Below are 12,847 nucleotides of genomic sequence, written 5' to 3' on the forward strand. Positions count from 1 at the left end.
ACTGAAGTGTCTTTGAAAATTCAGCGGGCAGCCTTGATGAATTAACGGATATTGTTACTGTGTATGTCAGTTTCTGTGAGGAGGTGTATGTACCGACAAAAACGTTTTGCATGTTCAATCACAACAACCCATGGTTTACAGCCAGACTTAGGCAACTCTGCCAGGCTAAAGAGGTTGTAGACAACAATAGCGGGCTAACTAACGACTTGAACAACTTTTACTGCAGATTTGAAAAGGACACCTTGACTCCACACACCCACCAAGTGGCACCACCGTCCATTTCAACAACTTCAACATCTCCAACTCCACTGTTTAACATCCATGAAAAGGGACATTAGGCAGATCTTCAAACAATAAAAGATCAACAAAGCGCTGGGCCCAGACCCTGTGTCCCCATCCGGCCTCAAAGTCTGCACAGACCAACTTGCTCCTGTCTTCACAAAGATCTTCAACAGGTCTCTAGAACTATGTGAAGTACCAACCTGCTTCAAACGCGCCATCATCATATTGATCCCCAAAAAAGCAGCATTTCAGCTCTTAATGATTACAGGCCTGTTGCCTTGACATCTGTGGTCATGAAGTACTTTGAACGCCTTGCGCTGGACCACCTCGAGAGCGTCACAGGTCCCCAGCTGGACCCACTGCAGTGTCCCTATCAAGTTAACAGGTCAAGGGATGATACCGTCAACATGGGTCTGCACTTCATCCTTGAACATCTCGACAGCGAGGGAACCTATGCAAGGATCCTGTTCGTGGACTTTAGTTCTACGTTTAACACCATCATCCCTGAATTCCTCTCCCACAAACTTCTCCAGCTCAGTGTCTCGACTGCCATCTCCCAGTGGATCTACAACTTCCTGATGGGCAGGACACAGCAGATGAGGCTGGGGGACACCTACTGGTCCAATCAGTATTAGTATCAGTATATACTGTAGACTATCGCACGATTCGTCACTTTAAACTGCACCCTTTACACAGTTGTCATTACATTGGACTATCATGGTGAACCAGGAACCGGTAAGGGCATTCTGTATACTTTAAACTTCATGTGGGGCATTGAGGCACTCTTAACTGTTCTAAATGACTGCACAACTGCGACTCTTATATGGAATATCCATTTTCTAAGATGCTTATCCTCACAAGGGTCACGGGAGTACTGGAGCCTATCCCAGCTGTAAACAGGCAGGAGGCTAGGGTACACCCTGAAGTGGTTGCCAGCCAATCGCAGGGCACATCCAGACAAGCAGCCGCACTCACAATCACACTTCGGGGAAATTTAGTGTGTCCAATTAATGTTGCATGTTTTTGGGATGTGGGAGGGAACCGGAGTGCCCGGAGAAAATCCACGCAGGCACATGTAGAACATGCAAACTCCACACAGGTGGGGCCGGGATCGAACCCAGGTCCTCAGAACTGTGATGCCAACGCTTTCCAGCTGAACAGTGGTTCAGTACCACCCTTATAAGGAAAAGTTCCTATTAATTGAATGTCTATTGTTCTTTGGTCTTATTAGTTTGTTCTTCTCTGTACTCAACATGAGTCTCATAACAGGGTGACACCGACTGCCGGAGACAAATTCCTTGTGTTCTTACATACTTAACCATCAAAGGTGATGCTGATTTTGAAATGTTTTTAAGTGCATGGCATAAACTTTACTGGCATGCAAAAGTTTTTCTGCAGTGTCCAAAATGAATTGTTTATTTACAATTTCCTTGCTCCTGTGTTTACATATGAGCCCTTCCCAACAGAGATCCCGTACAATTATTCAAGTTATACAATGACAAACTGTCTGGAAAAAAAAATATTCAACTATACAACACAGTACTACGGATGTGACAGTACAAATGTAGATTAACCTTATTTTGTGTACACATTTGAGAACAGGTGAAATAAGTTTACACTACCCATTGAGTTGAAACAACCAATCTCAATATTTGTTAACTAGTTAGAAGATAAAAAGATCTGAAAACATTCATAATGTCATTCCCTATATTTGGCTTTCTTGTTGAGTCGACACTGCAGCAGGTACACAAACATAATACTATTGCTCACAAACTGAAGAAAGCCGATGGAGAAAATGCCATAGTTCACATAGAGGAAGCCTCCAATGGTTGGTCCAACTGTACGAAGTAGAGACTGAACGGATGCACACAATCCCAACATTGTGCCTGGACAAGGAAGCAGAAGAGACTTTTTTTGGGGGGGTTGGCTTGCATATAGAGTTGTGTCCAAATGAACTTCATGAACTTAAACTCAACAAAAATCTGACTGAAACATTGCATTACGTGCTTTTCCTTTGTAAAATTGTGCAGTAAATTAGTTTATGAGACACGAGATGAAGTTTGTTGTGTGGGAGCTATACAAATACCTTTGATTTGCGTACATCAACTCACCAGGATCTTACCTGTATCAGAGGAAGGTACGCCCTTGGTAAGCAAGCTGTCAGTGATGACATTAAACACACAGAGAGAAAACATCATGGGGACCACAGTGAGGCAGAATTGGAACACATTCTGCATGAACGCCTGCAGGAAGAAGATATTTTCAGAGCGCTGTTTTCACATCTGGCGGCACGGTGTTTCATCTGGTTAGATAGTTTGCCTCACAGTTATGAGGACTCGGGTTCAAATCCCAGCCCTGCCTGTGTGGAATTTGGATAATGGATAAATGGATGTTTACACATTTTCCTGAATATTTACTTGAAATTAGGGTTAGATGGCATACAAATATACTGGAACGTCGGGTTACTAACTTAGTTGGTTCTTTGATCCTGTTTGTGTTCAGAAGCGTTTTTAACCCAAGAAAATGTTTCCCATTGAAATAAACGAAAATGCAATTAATCTGTTACAACGTCCAAATTAAAATCAACCTACCTTTTTTATCAGTGTGTGGTTAAAAATAAATATAGTCCAATAAAGAATTAATTAAAAACACAATTTTCAAGAAATAAAACAAAATATGATGAAAATTTATTGCTCATTAATTTAAACTAAGGAGGGGAAAGCCGGAGGACTCCAGCTCCACATTGAAAAGCCTTGTGCCATAATAATATGGAGAAATTCTGATATACATAAATAGATAATTAAATGTTTTACTAACTTATTTTTTACGACATCAATCACAAATGCAGTTGGATTTGTGATTGGATAATGAGGATGTGGAGGTGGCAGTTCCGCCTAGAACAGACTTTCGCCTTACACCGCGGAGCGGACTATACTCTTTAGGAATCCAAGCTCTATGCACAGAGTCAATGATCTCCACGCAGTGCAAGTAAGCAAAGCAAAGCAAATTTATTTATACTGGGCATTTAAGATACAAGGTATGTGTATGTGCTTTACTTAATGAAAATCATTTGAATACAAAGAAATAATGCATTCAAAATGGGGATAAAACAAAAAATAAAAATGATTAAAAAATACAAAAAATATAAGTACGATTAAAACAGCGTACAGTGCTGGATTTGTATTCCGTAAGCATTTCTTTGATGTATTCAAGACCTAAACCATTTAGTGATTTATAGACCAGTAGCAGAACTTTAAAATCTGTGCTAAAGATGACTAGAAGCTAGTGTAAAGATTTTAGAATTTGAGTTATATGCTCTGACATCTTTGGTTTGGTCAGAACCCGAGCTGAGCATTCGGAATGAGCTGCAGCTGTTTAATGCTCTTTTTGAGGAGTCCAGTAAGAAGAACGTTACAATAGTCAAGTCTACTTCAGATAAAAGCGTGGATGACCTATTCCTGGTCTGCTTGACACATACAGGCTTTCACTCTAAATATGTTCTTCTGATAGCAAAAGGCAGTTTTTGTGATTGATTTTATATGATGTTATAAGTCAGGTCGGAATCCCATCAAAACACCAAGTTTTCAGACTTGGCATTTGGTTTTTAAAGATGGTGAGTCCAGGTATGTACTAACACCAATCCTCTTTTCTTTATTGCCAAAAACATTAGTATCAGTTTTGTTGTGAATTATTTATAGAAGATTTTAGTTCATCCAGTTATTTATCTGCTTTAGACAGTGTCACAATACCTCAATTGAACTGGAGACATCAGGAGACACTGCTAAATATAATCGTCATCTGCATAGCTATGATAATCAAAATTAACGTTTTGAAAAATTTGACCCAAGGGTAGCATATACAGGCTGAACAGGAGGGGTCCAACAACTAACCCTTGAATCATTGCTATTTGTTGAGATTAAACACTTCTCATGGTTACAAAGTAGCTCCTTTACTCCAGGTAGGACCTAAACCTTTTAAAGGCTGTTCCATTTCGTCCTACCCACATTTCCAACCTTCTCAGCAGTATTTTATGATTACTGTATTACTGAGAGCCAACAAGACCAAAATTGACACCTTTCCTGAGTCAGTTTTCAAACTTATATCATTTAGCACATTGATACGACCAAATTCTTTACTGTGATGAGGTCGAAAACCTGTTTGAAATTTGTCGAAAAGTCCATTTGAAGTCAAGATATTGTTGAGTTGATTAAAAATAACTTTCTCAACAACCTTAGCTATGAAAGGAAGATTTGAGTTTGGTCTATATCTTAAAAATATAGAAATGTCCAGTGCTCTGTTTTTTAGAAGAGGCTTTACAGCAGGTTTTTTAAGAGCCTTAGGAAACTCACCAGATTTAAGTGCGCAGTTGAAGTCAGCTCGCATTGACTCCACAATAGTTTTCAAAAATTCAAATGGTATTGAGTTGAGACAGCTCATTGATGGTTCCAACTGCTCATCAGTTTTCATTAGAGTTTTTTGGTCAACTGTAATAAATTCTGTGACATGGTCATAATTTTGCTTGTGTGGTTTCAGATGTAGAATCATTTTATCATTTTGCTGATTCGTGCTGACAGTTGACGTGATGGATTGTATTTTTTCACTAAAAAAACAGGCAAACCTATTGCATGTATCATCTGTTATGAGTTCTGGTTATATCATAAACCAATTGCCAAAAATATGGCTCAACAGTGGATTAACCAATCAATAGCTTTGAACTAGAGAGAGGAGTTGTCGTCAGGGTTGCCTTTTTTCACAAGCTTATTTGCTCTTTTTATAGACCACTGAGTCAGTGGATTAAGGGCATCAAAGTGACTGATGAAGAATATAAAATTGCTCTATTTGCTGATGATATTCTGATATATTTGGAGCACCCATCCAAATCTTTCCCAGAATTACTCACAACTCTAAGAGAATATAATCTAGTATCAGGTTATAAAATAAATACACACAAAACTCAAATTTTGTTATTCAATTACTCCCCTAGCCAGTCCATCAGGGAAGAACTCAACATGAATTGGAATTAAAAAACAATTAAATATTTAGGGGTGAAAATTCCTATAAATCTGGAGACAATTGTATCAGGGAACTATGACCCCTTAATTTCTAAAATAAAATCTGATTTAACCAGGTGGAACATGCTTCTTTTTCTAGGATTCAGACGGAGGGTGGAAATAATGAAAATGAACATGCTACCCAGACTACTCTATCTGCCCCAAAACATAACAGTAGCTCATCAAACACAGTGATTTTTATGAAGGGGGCACACTACGACAATTCCAAGAGTTAAAAAAAAATCAGTTCAGATTAACCAACCAAGACTTTTATAGATTATTGCAATTTAGACATTACCTTGACAAAACAAAGAAAAAGAGGAATCACAAACTAATCTGTTTGGTTAAGATCTTCTTGCTTATAGGTCAGATCCAGGAGGTGGAAACATATCATAGATTTAAAGAATACTACAGGAGTTAGAAGGTGAGGATTCCATATATACTGTATAACAGAGAAATGGGAAAGGGAGAGTATCATTAAAATGCAAGTGGAAAAGCACATCTGCTTTATCTTGGAGATAATTTGGTTGGAATAGTGTAGTCAGATTTTTTTTTACAGTTCCAAGAATGAGTATATCATTAGAAGGGTGCTGAGGATGGACCTGCCAGACATAAGAGCGAGAGGAAGACCAAAGAGAAGGTTGATTGATGTTGTGAGGGAAGACATGAGGGCATTTGGTGTTAGTGAGGAAGATCCAGGAGATCAGCTTACACAGAAAAAGATGACGCGCTTTGGCAACCCCTAACGGGACAACCCTAAAGCCTGATTGCTGCTTCAGAACATCCAAGACCCCTGTGGGTATAGAGACAAATTTCACAGTTGAGTGCTGATCAGTGATCTCCAAGATTTTTGAGAGCTATCACCCACCGTGTCATTAGTAAAACACAGGACTATACTTTAGTGTTCTTCTCATTTCAAAAACGTTTCACATGCTTGGCTCCATCACCAACTACATATATTTGGGTCCCCATTTTTTCTTTTATGATAGAATTTCATGCCTTTCAGTGGTGGTGGGAGATGAGCATTCTTGACCAGGGTCTTTTAAAAGTTGCTGAAATCTATTTGTAAGTCTGAAGTCAATGTTTTGCATTGACACGTACTTTTTTCTACTTCTTCGCTGTAATGAAGTTGCGTTTGAAGCAGCCCACAATACAGGTCAGCTGGATTCTTTGGTAATCTGCTGGTCTTGTTCTGTCCTCCCTTTTAGATGTCCCAGTAATTTCCATGAGGCACTGCTGGAGGATCCGTTATTCTTTTCACAGTCCACGTCTGCCTTCGTTGTTGAGCTAGGTGGCTGTCTGTTAGCACAGATCTGCTCACCATTTTGAGACATCGGTCAGGTGGTTTCATCCCCCAACTGTCCATTAACATCCACATACACTTCAAGATGGTGGATTTTTGATTCCAGGATGGACATCCTCCGTAGTAGTCCGTGATAGTCCTCAGTGGAGAAAGGAGGCATCTTGATGGCTGGTCTTGTTGCTAACACCAGGCTTGTGCTATTTAGCAGGGCACATTTACTTCATGATGAGTGTATCCGAAAGTAAATGGTGTATGGCAACATCTGATGATCCACAAAAAAGAAAAATACAGTCCCACAACTTTAAAAGTATCCAGGCGTCACTGCTTCTAAAAAAAACTTATAAGAAAAAAAATCTTATAAGCAGGAAAAAATGTCAACAGGGGCAAAGCAGGTGGAGCAACACAAAAAGTGTCTGCACTGTACAAGAGCAAGAGAGGAGCTAGAATTTCAACATACCGTAGATCCTTCCATTCATCCATACCAAGACCGTTTGCAAATTGAAAGTGATATGTAACTAGAGGTATATTTTCTAGAAAATTTTCATTCATAACATGAGGTCCTATTGTGTGGACATAAACGTAATCCAATGTATATGCCTCACAAGAAAATAATGGCAAAATTTTCAGCGGGTGTGATTGTATCCATTGTGTATTCAGAGAAGTATAGAAGGGCAAATTGATATGGGGAGAAAAACATATTGAGACAAACCTTTAATTTCAGAACACCAGTTTGGTATCCAACATCATGCTGTGTGCGTGTGTTTTTCAGTCTGTATGTAGTGTGTGTACCTGAGTTAGTCCCACAAAAGCAGAAATTCCAATAGACAGAAGTAGCAGTGAACTCTCAGAGTATGTTGCTGTAAGTGGCCCGATCATGCCCCCCTGAACCACCTGAACAAACGATTGGGATTGAATAACTTCATTGTACAGTTAGTGACATTGGAGCAGCTAGTGCAAAAAATAATATTAAAGGTGCAGTGTGAAGTGATAAAACTAAAGCAGTTTAGAATGTAGGCTCACTTCAATCCTCCCTCCCCTTTGGATGGATCATCGGCTCTTGCAGGCGTGCATGTACAATGTAACCAGGTGGCTTTTTTGCTTTCACCGTGTAGAAGCAACTTTGCCATTTTTGGCATGTCTTGTTCACGAGTCAGTAAAAGTAGTAATAGCAATAATACAGTGAAGAAAATAAGTATTTCATCACCCTGCTATGCAAGTTCTCCCACTTCGAAATCATGTAGGGGTCGGAAATTTTCATTGCATGTCCACTGTGAGAGAGATAAGATAAAAAGAAAAATCCAGAAATAATTTATGATTTTTTAAAACAATTTTTTGTGTGATATAGCTGCAAATAAGTATTCGAACACCTGAGAAAACCAATGTTAATATTTGATACAGTAGCCTTTATTTGCAATTACAGATGTCAAATGTTTCCTGTAGTTGTTCACCAGGTTTGCACACACTGCAGGAGGGATTTTGACCCACTCCTCCACACAGATCTTCTCTAGATAAGACCTGTTTCTGGGCTGTCGCTGAGAAACACAGCATTTCAGGTCCCTCCAAATATTTTCTATTGGTTTTAGATCTGTAGACTGGCTAGGGCACGCCAGAACCTTGATATGCTTCTTACGGAGCCACTCCTTGGTTTTCCTGGCTGTGTGCTTTGGGTCATTGTCATGTTGAAAGACCGAGCCACAACCCATCTTTAATGCTCTGTCTGAGGGAAAGAGGCTGTTCCCCCAAATCTCACAATCCATGGCCGCGGTCATCCTCTCCTGAATACAGTGCAATCGTCCTGTCCCATGTGCAGAAAAACACCTCAACGCATGATGCTACCACCCCCATGCTTCAAAGTAGGGATGGTGTTCTTGGGATGGAACTCATCATTCGTCTTCCTCCAAACACGCTCAGTGGAATTCTAACTAAAAAGTTCAATTTTGGTCTCATCTGACCACAAAACTTTCTCCCATGACTCCTCTGTATCATCCAAATGGTCATTGGCAAACTTTCGATGGGTCTTGACATGTGCTGGTTTAAGCAGGGGACCCTTGCGTGCCATGGATGATTTTAAACCATGACGTCTCAGTGTAATACCAATAGTCACCTTAGAAACGGAGGTCCCATCTCTTTTCAGGTCATTGACCAAGTCCTGTCGTGTAGTCCTGGGCTGATTCCTCACCTTTCTAAGGATAATTGAGAACCCACGAGGTGATATCTTGCTTGGGGTTCCACTCCGATTAAGATTGACTGTCCTGTTTAGCTTCTTCCATTTTCTAATGATTACTCCAATAATGGACCTTTTTTCACCAAGCTGCTTGGCAATTTCTCTGTAGCCTTTTCCAGCTGTGTGGAGTTGTGCAATTTTGTCTCTGGTGTCTTTGGACAGCTCTTTGGTCTTGGCCATGTTACAAGTTTGAGTCTTACTGGTTGTATGGGGTTGACAGGTGTCTTTATGCAGCTAACGACCTCACACAGGTGCATCTGATTCAGGATAATACATGGAGTGTAACAGGTCTTTAAGGGTCAGAATTCTAGCTTATAGACAGGCGTTCAAATACTTATTTGCAGCTGTATCACACAAATAAAAAAAAGCATACATTGTGATTTCTTTTTAGATTATCTCTTTCACAGTGGACATGCACCTACAATGAAAATTTCAGACCCCTCCATGATTTCTAAGTGGGAGGACTCGCAATATAGCAGGGTGTTATTTTCTTCACTGTAACTGTCATCGTATATATATAGGGTTGAAGTCACTCAGTTAGGAGGGTTTCACGCTGAAGTATGAAAGGGCTCTGCTTCAAACCTACATTTGGTGGCAGGGTGGAGCAACTGGTTAGAGTGTTGCCCTCACAATTATGAGGGTTCAAGTCCCAGCCCCATCTTTGTGGAGTTTGTATGTTCTCCCCCACTCTAAAATGCCCCGAAGTGTGATTGTGAGTGCAACTGTTGTCTGTCTTCATGTGCCCACTGATTGGCTGGCAACCAGTTCAGGGTGTACCCTGCCTTCTACCTGATGATAGGTGGGTTGGGCTCCAGTACTCCTGTGACCCTTGTGAGGATAAGATGCTCAGATAATGGATGGATGGATTAAATCTGAGACATTATATGAGGCCAGAGAGGGATGAGTTTGAAAAAGGTAATTTAAATCAAATTTTTCACTGCCAGGCTATACAGAGAGTTATATGTGATAATGTTTTTGTTTCGCTATTACCCACTGCACCTTTAACTTCAAATGTAACTTCATATGTCCAGTAAAAGTGTTTTTTTAAATCATGACTCACCAGTTGGGCTATTCCAAAATAAGCCATTATATATCCATTTTCCTCAGGCGTCAACTTGAAAAATTCCATTGCAATTATCGAGAACATCACTTGGAAAATACCTGAAGAAACACAACAGGAAAACTGACATTTTCTCTTCCTTTGTATTTTAGTCTTAAGTTATTAACCCTTATTTGAGTACTTATCTTATCAAGTACTCCAGAAATGGGACCAGAAGTAGAAATGAAGCACCTTTTGCTTTACATCTACATTCAAACACTTTTCAGATTAACTTTATGATTGTTTTTTTGGTAGGAATGTCCCTTCAGTTTCATCGACAACAAAACAAGAACCAAATTTTTGTTGAATCAGCGTTTGCTCTGTGGACTTTGTTGGTTTTCCAGGCCTCTCAGATGTGAAACATTAAAGTCCCTCCTAAATGCATTCTCATTAAATATAAATGCATTAAATACGTTTGCAGTGGTGAAAATATAGATAAGACTAAGAATTATATAGTACTGAATTATTGAGATACATCTGAAAATTCTTTTACATCTTCTCAACTGGCCAGATTTTTTGGGCAGGGCTGCAAACTATCCATATTATGAAAGCAGGTTGTGGTGTATATTTTATGCCACAAGTTCCCTCCCCCATTAATTTGGCGGAATTTCCACTGCATTATTCATAATGTCACATAGTTCTACAAGTTTAGCATACAGTTCGCCATCAAATTTTGCCCACAGCTCAATAAAATACATGGTCGCTGAAGTGTAATGTCTCCCGTTTTTTATGTACCAAAGCAGCGACGAAACAGACATGATCCGCCGTACTGCGACCCCTTGCCATTTTGACATTGGTTCGAGACACGCCCATGGTTTGTGGAAGCTGAAAGAATGTCTCAAATTTTGACCATTTTGAAGCCAATTTGTGGAGTTTCCATATACTTTGTGGAGTTTTTATTCATTATCTGGCTTGTTAACAAGACTTTTTTTTTATGTGTCAAATTTACAAAACATTTTTGGGTAATTTTGGGGAGACTTTAAGTGTAACATATGTATAACATACTGAACAATTTTGTGAGAAAATAAAAAATAATGTCTTACTTGATGGTAAACCTGCAACAATCTTTATAAAGAATGTTGGTGTTACACCTGCATACTTCATAAGTCTTGTGATCTGGCCCACATTGAAGATGGACTTGCATTTGGTATCTGCTGCTGTAGATTCAAAATATATGACAAATATGAGAAAAGTATAACTGAAAGTGATAAGAACATGTATATGTGAGGATAATCTCTAAGATTGACAAAATATACACAGTTGAGAAATTTCATCTACCAAAATATTTGGGTTTGGCAACAAAAGACATAAATGACATAATGAAAAATAAAACAAAGGATTCTAATGAGGGAAATAAGCAGAGAGTTTTCAACAGACAAAACAAGACAACAGCGAAAACATCAACTTGGCATTAAAAATGGATCCTCTATGCCAAGTGTCTCTAATTTTTCCACGTACATTCATTTATTATCACCTTCTAAATTTTTCAGAGTCTCGGACAAAACTCTGGGTGTTGTGCTATCAGACATATTTTTGTTTTGTCTCTTTCAACAATGCTTTGTTTGACCGGCAATGTGGCGGCGCAAATAAAAATCACGTGATTTTATAACGTTGGCACATGATCTCTATAGTAAACACCTTCTACTGCAGATATTTGAAAAGGACACTTTCACACCCAACACCCTACCAGCTGCACTACTGACTACCATCACACCTCTGACTCCCCCCTCCTGGGTTGACCATCCACAAACAGGATGTGAGATGTATCTTCAAACAACAAAAAATTACAATGTGGCAGGCCCAGCCCTTGTGTCCCCATCCTACCTCAACGTCTGCCAGCTTGCTCCAATCTTCATACATATCTTCAATAGCGCTCTGGAACTGTGGAAGCTACCATCCTGTTTCAAATGCTCCACCACCTTCCCAGTCCCCACGAAATCTGCAATCTTGGTTCTGAATTACTACAGGCTTGCCGCTGTGACATCTGTGGTCCTGAAGTCCTTTGAACACTTCGTGCTGGTCCATCTTAAAAGCATCACGGGTCATCTGTTGTACACCTAGCAGTTTGCCTACTGAGCAAACAGTTCAGTGGATAGCTAGACAACATAGGATTGCACTTCATCCTAGAACACTTCAATGACACAGAGACTATGTGAGGATCCTGTTCATGGACTTGAGCTCTACATTCAATCAATCTATCAAGACCTTCCAGTTCCTGGGAATTACAGTCGGTCATAGCTTGAAGTTGGAAACATACATTAACTCCATCCTCAACAAAGCCCAGCAGAGGCTGTACTTCATTAGGCTACTTAGGAAGCACAGCCTGCCACAGAACAGATTGAGGCAGTTCTACACAAAAGTCATCGAATCAGTGCTGTGTTCATCCATTACAGCTTGTTTGTTCCTGCCACAAAAAAGGACAATCTCTGACTCCAACAGATATTCACAAGTGCTGAAAAAAATAGAAGGTACTCCCTTACCTACATGTGAAGACTGGCACACTCCCAGAACTAAGACAAGAGCATTCAAAATTCTCTTGGACCATCCACATCCTGGTCACCACCACTTCTAGCTCTTTCCTTCCTGGTAGGCACGACTGAACAATGCAAACTAAAACTATCACACATTCAAACAGCTTCATCACTCTTGCCATTAATTTCTCAAACAGTTAATTTACATTACATTATAACATGCTCTCAATTTTGTTTTTAAATTGTTGTCAAATCAGTGTCGGGCCAATTATACATTATTTGTGCACACACTGTAGTCGGCTTGCCTCTCTGTACTACATGCATGTCTGCATTCTTTACACAATTGACACTGTTCCAGATTATCACTCAACTAGTAATTTTGAACTGGATAAATGTATTTAGATTTATGCCATTTAC

At 39.6% G+C, this 12,847-nt stretch overlaps 1 protein-coding gene across 6 annotated transcripts in view; it reads right to left on the minus strand.

Annotated features, from left to right (window-relative positions):
* Positions 1-1,682: 1,682 nt before the first annotated feature.
* Positions 1,683-12,847, minus strand: part of slc22a18 (solute carrier family 22 member 18) — a 47,727-nt gene continuing 36,562 nt past the window's right edge. For 5 of the 6 annotated variants that reach the window (XM_061815716.1, XM_061815721.1, XM_061815718.1 and 2 more), the window contains 5 exons: positions 11,003-11,116; positions 9,921-10,021; positions 7,426-7,527; positions 2,405-2,525; positions 1,683-2,168 (listed from right to left, as the gene is read on the minus strand). In XM_061815716.1, the coding sequence (XP_061671700.1) occupies positions 1,981-2,168; positions 2,405-2,525; positions 7,426-7,527; positions 9,921-10,021; positions 11,003-11,116 (626 nt within the window). In that variant the 3' untranslated portion in view covers positions 1,683-1,980. The remainder of the gene's footprint in view (positions 2,169-2,404; positions 2,526-7,425; positions 7,528-9,920; positions 10,022-11,002; positions 11,117-12,847) is intronic. The other variant, XM_061815717.1, reaches the window with a different exon arrangement.

The sequence above is a fragment of the Syngnathoides biaculeatus genome, chromosome 3 (assembly GCF_019802595.1).
Source record: "Syngnathoides biaculeatus isolate LvHL_M chromosome 3, ASM1980259v1, whole genome shotgun sequence".
Lineage (NCBI taxonomy): Eukaryota > Metazoa > Chordata > Actinopteri > Syngnathiformes > Syngnathidae > Syngnathoides > Syngnathoides biaculeatus.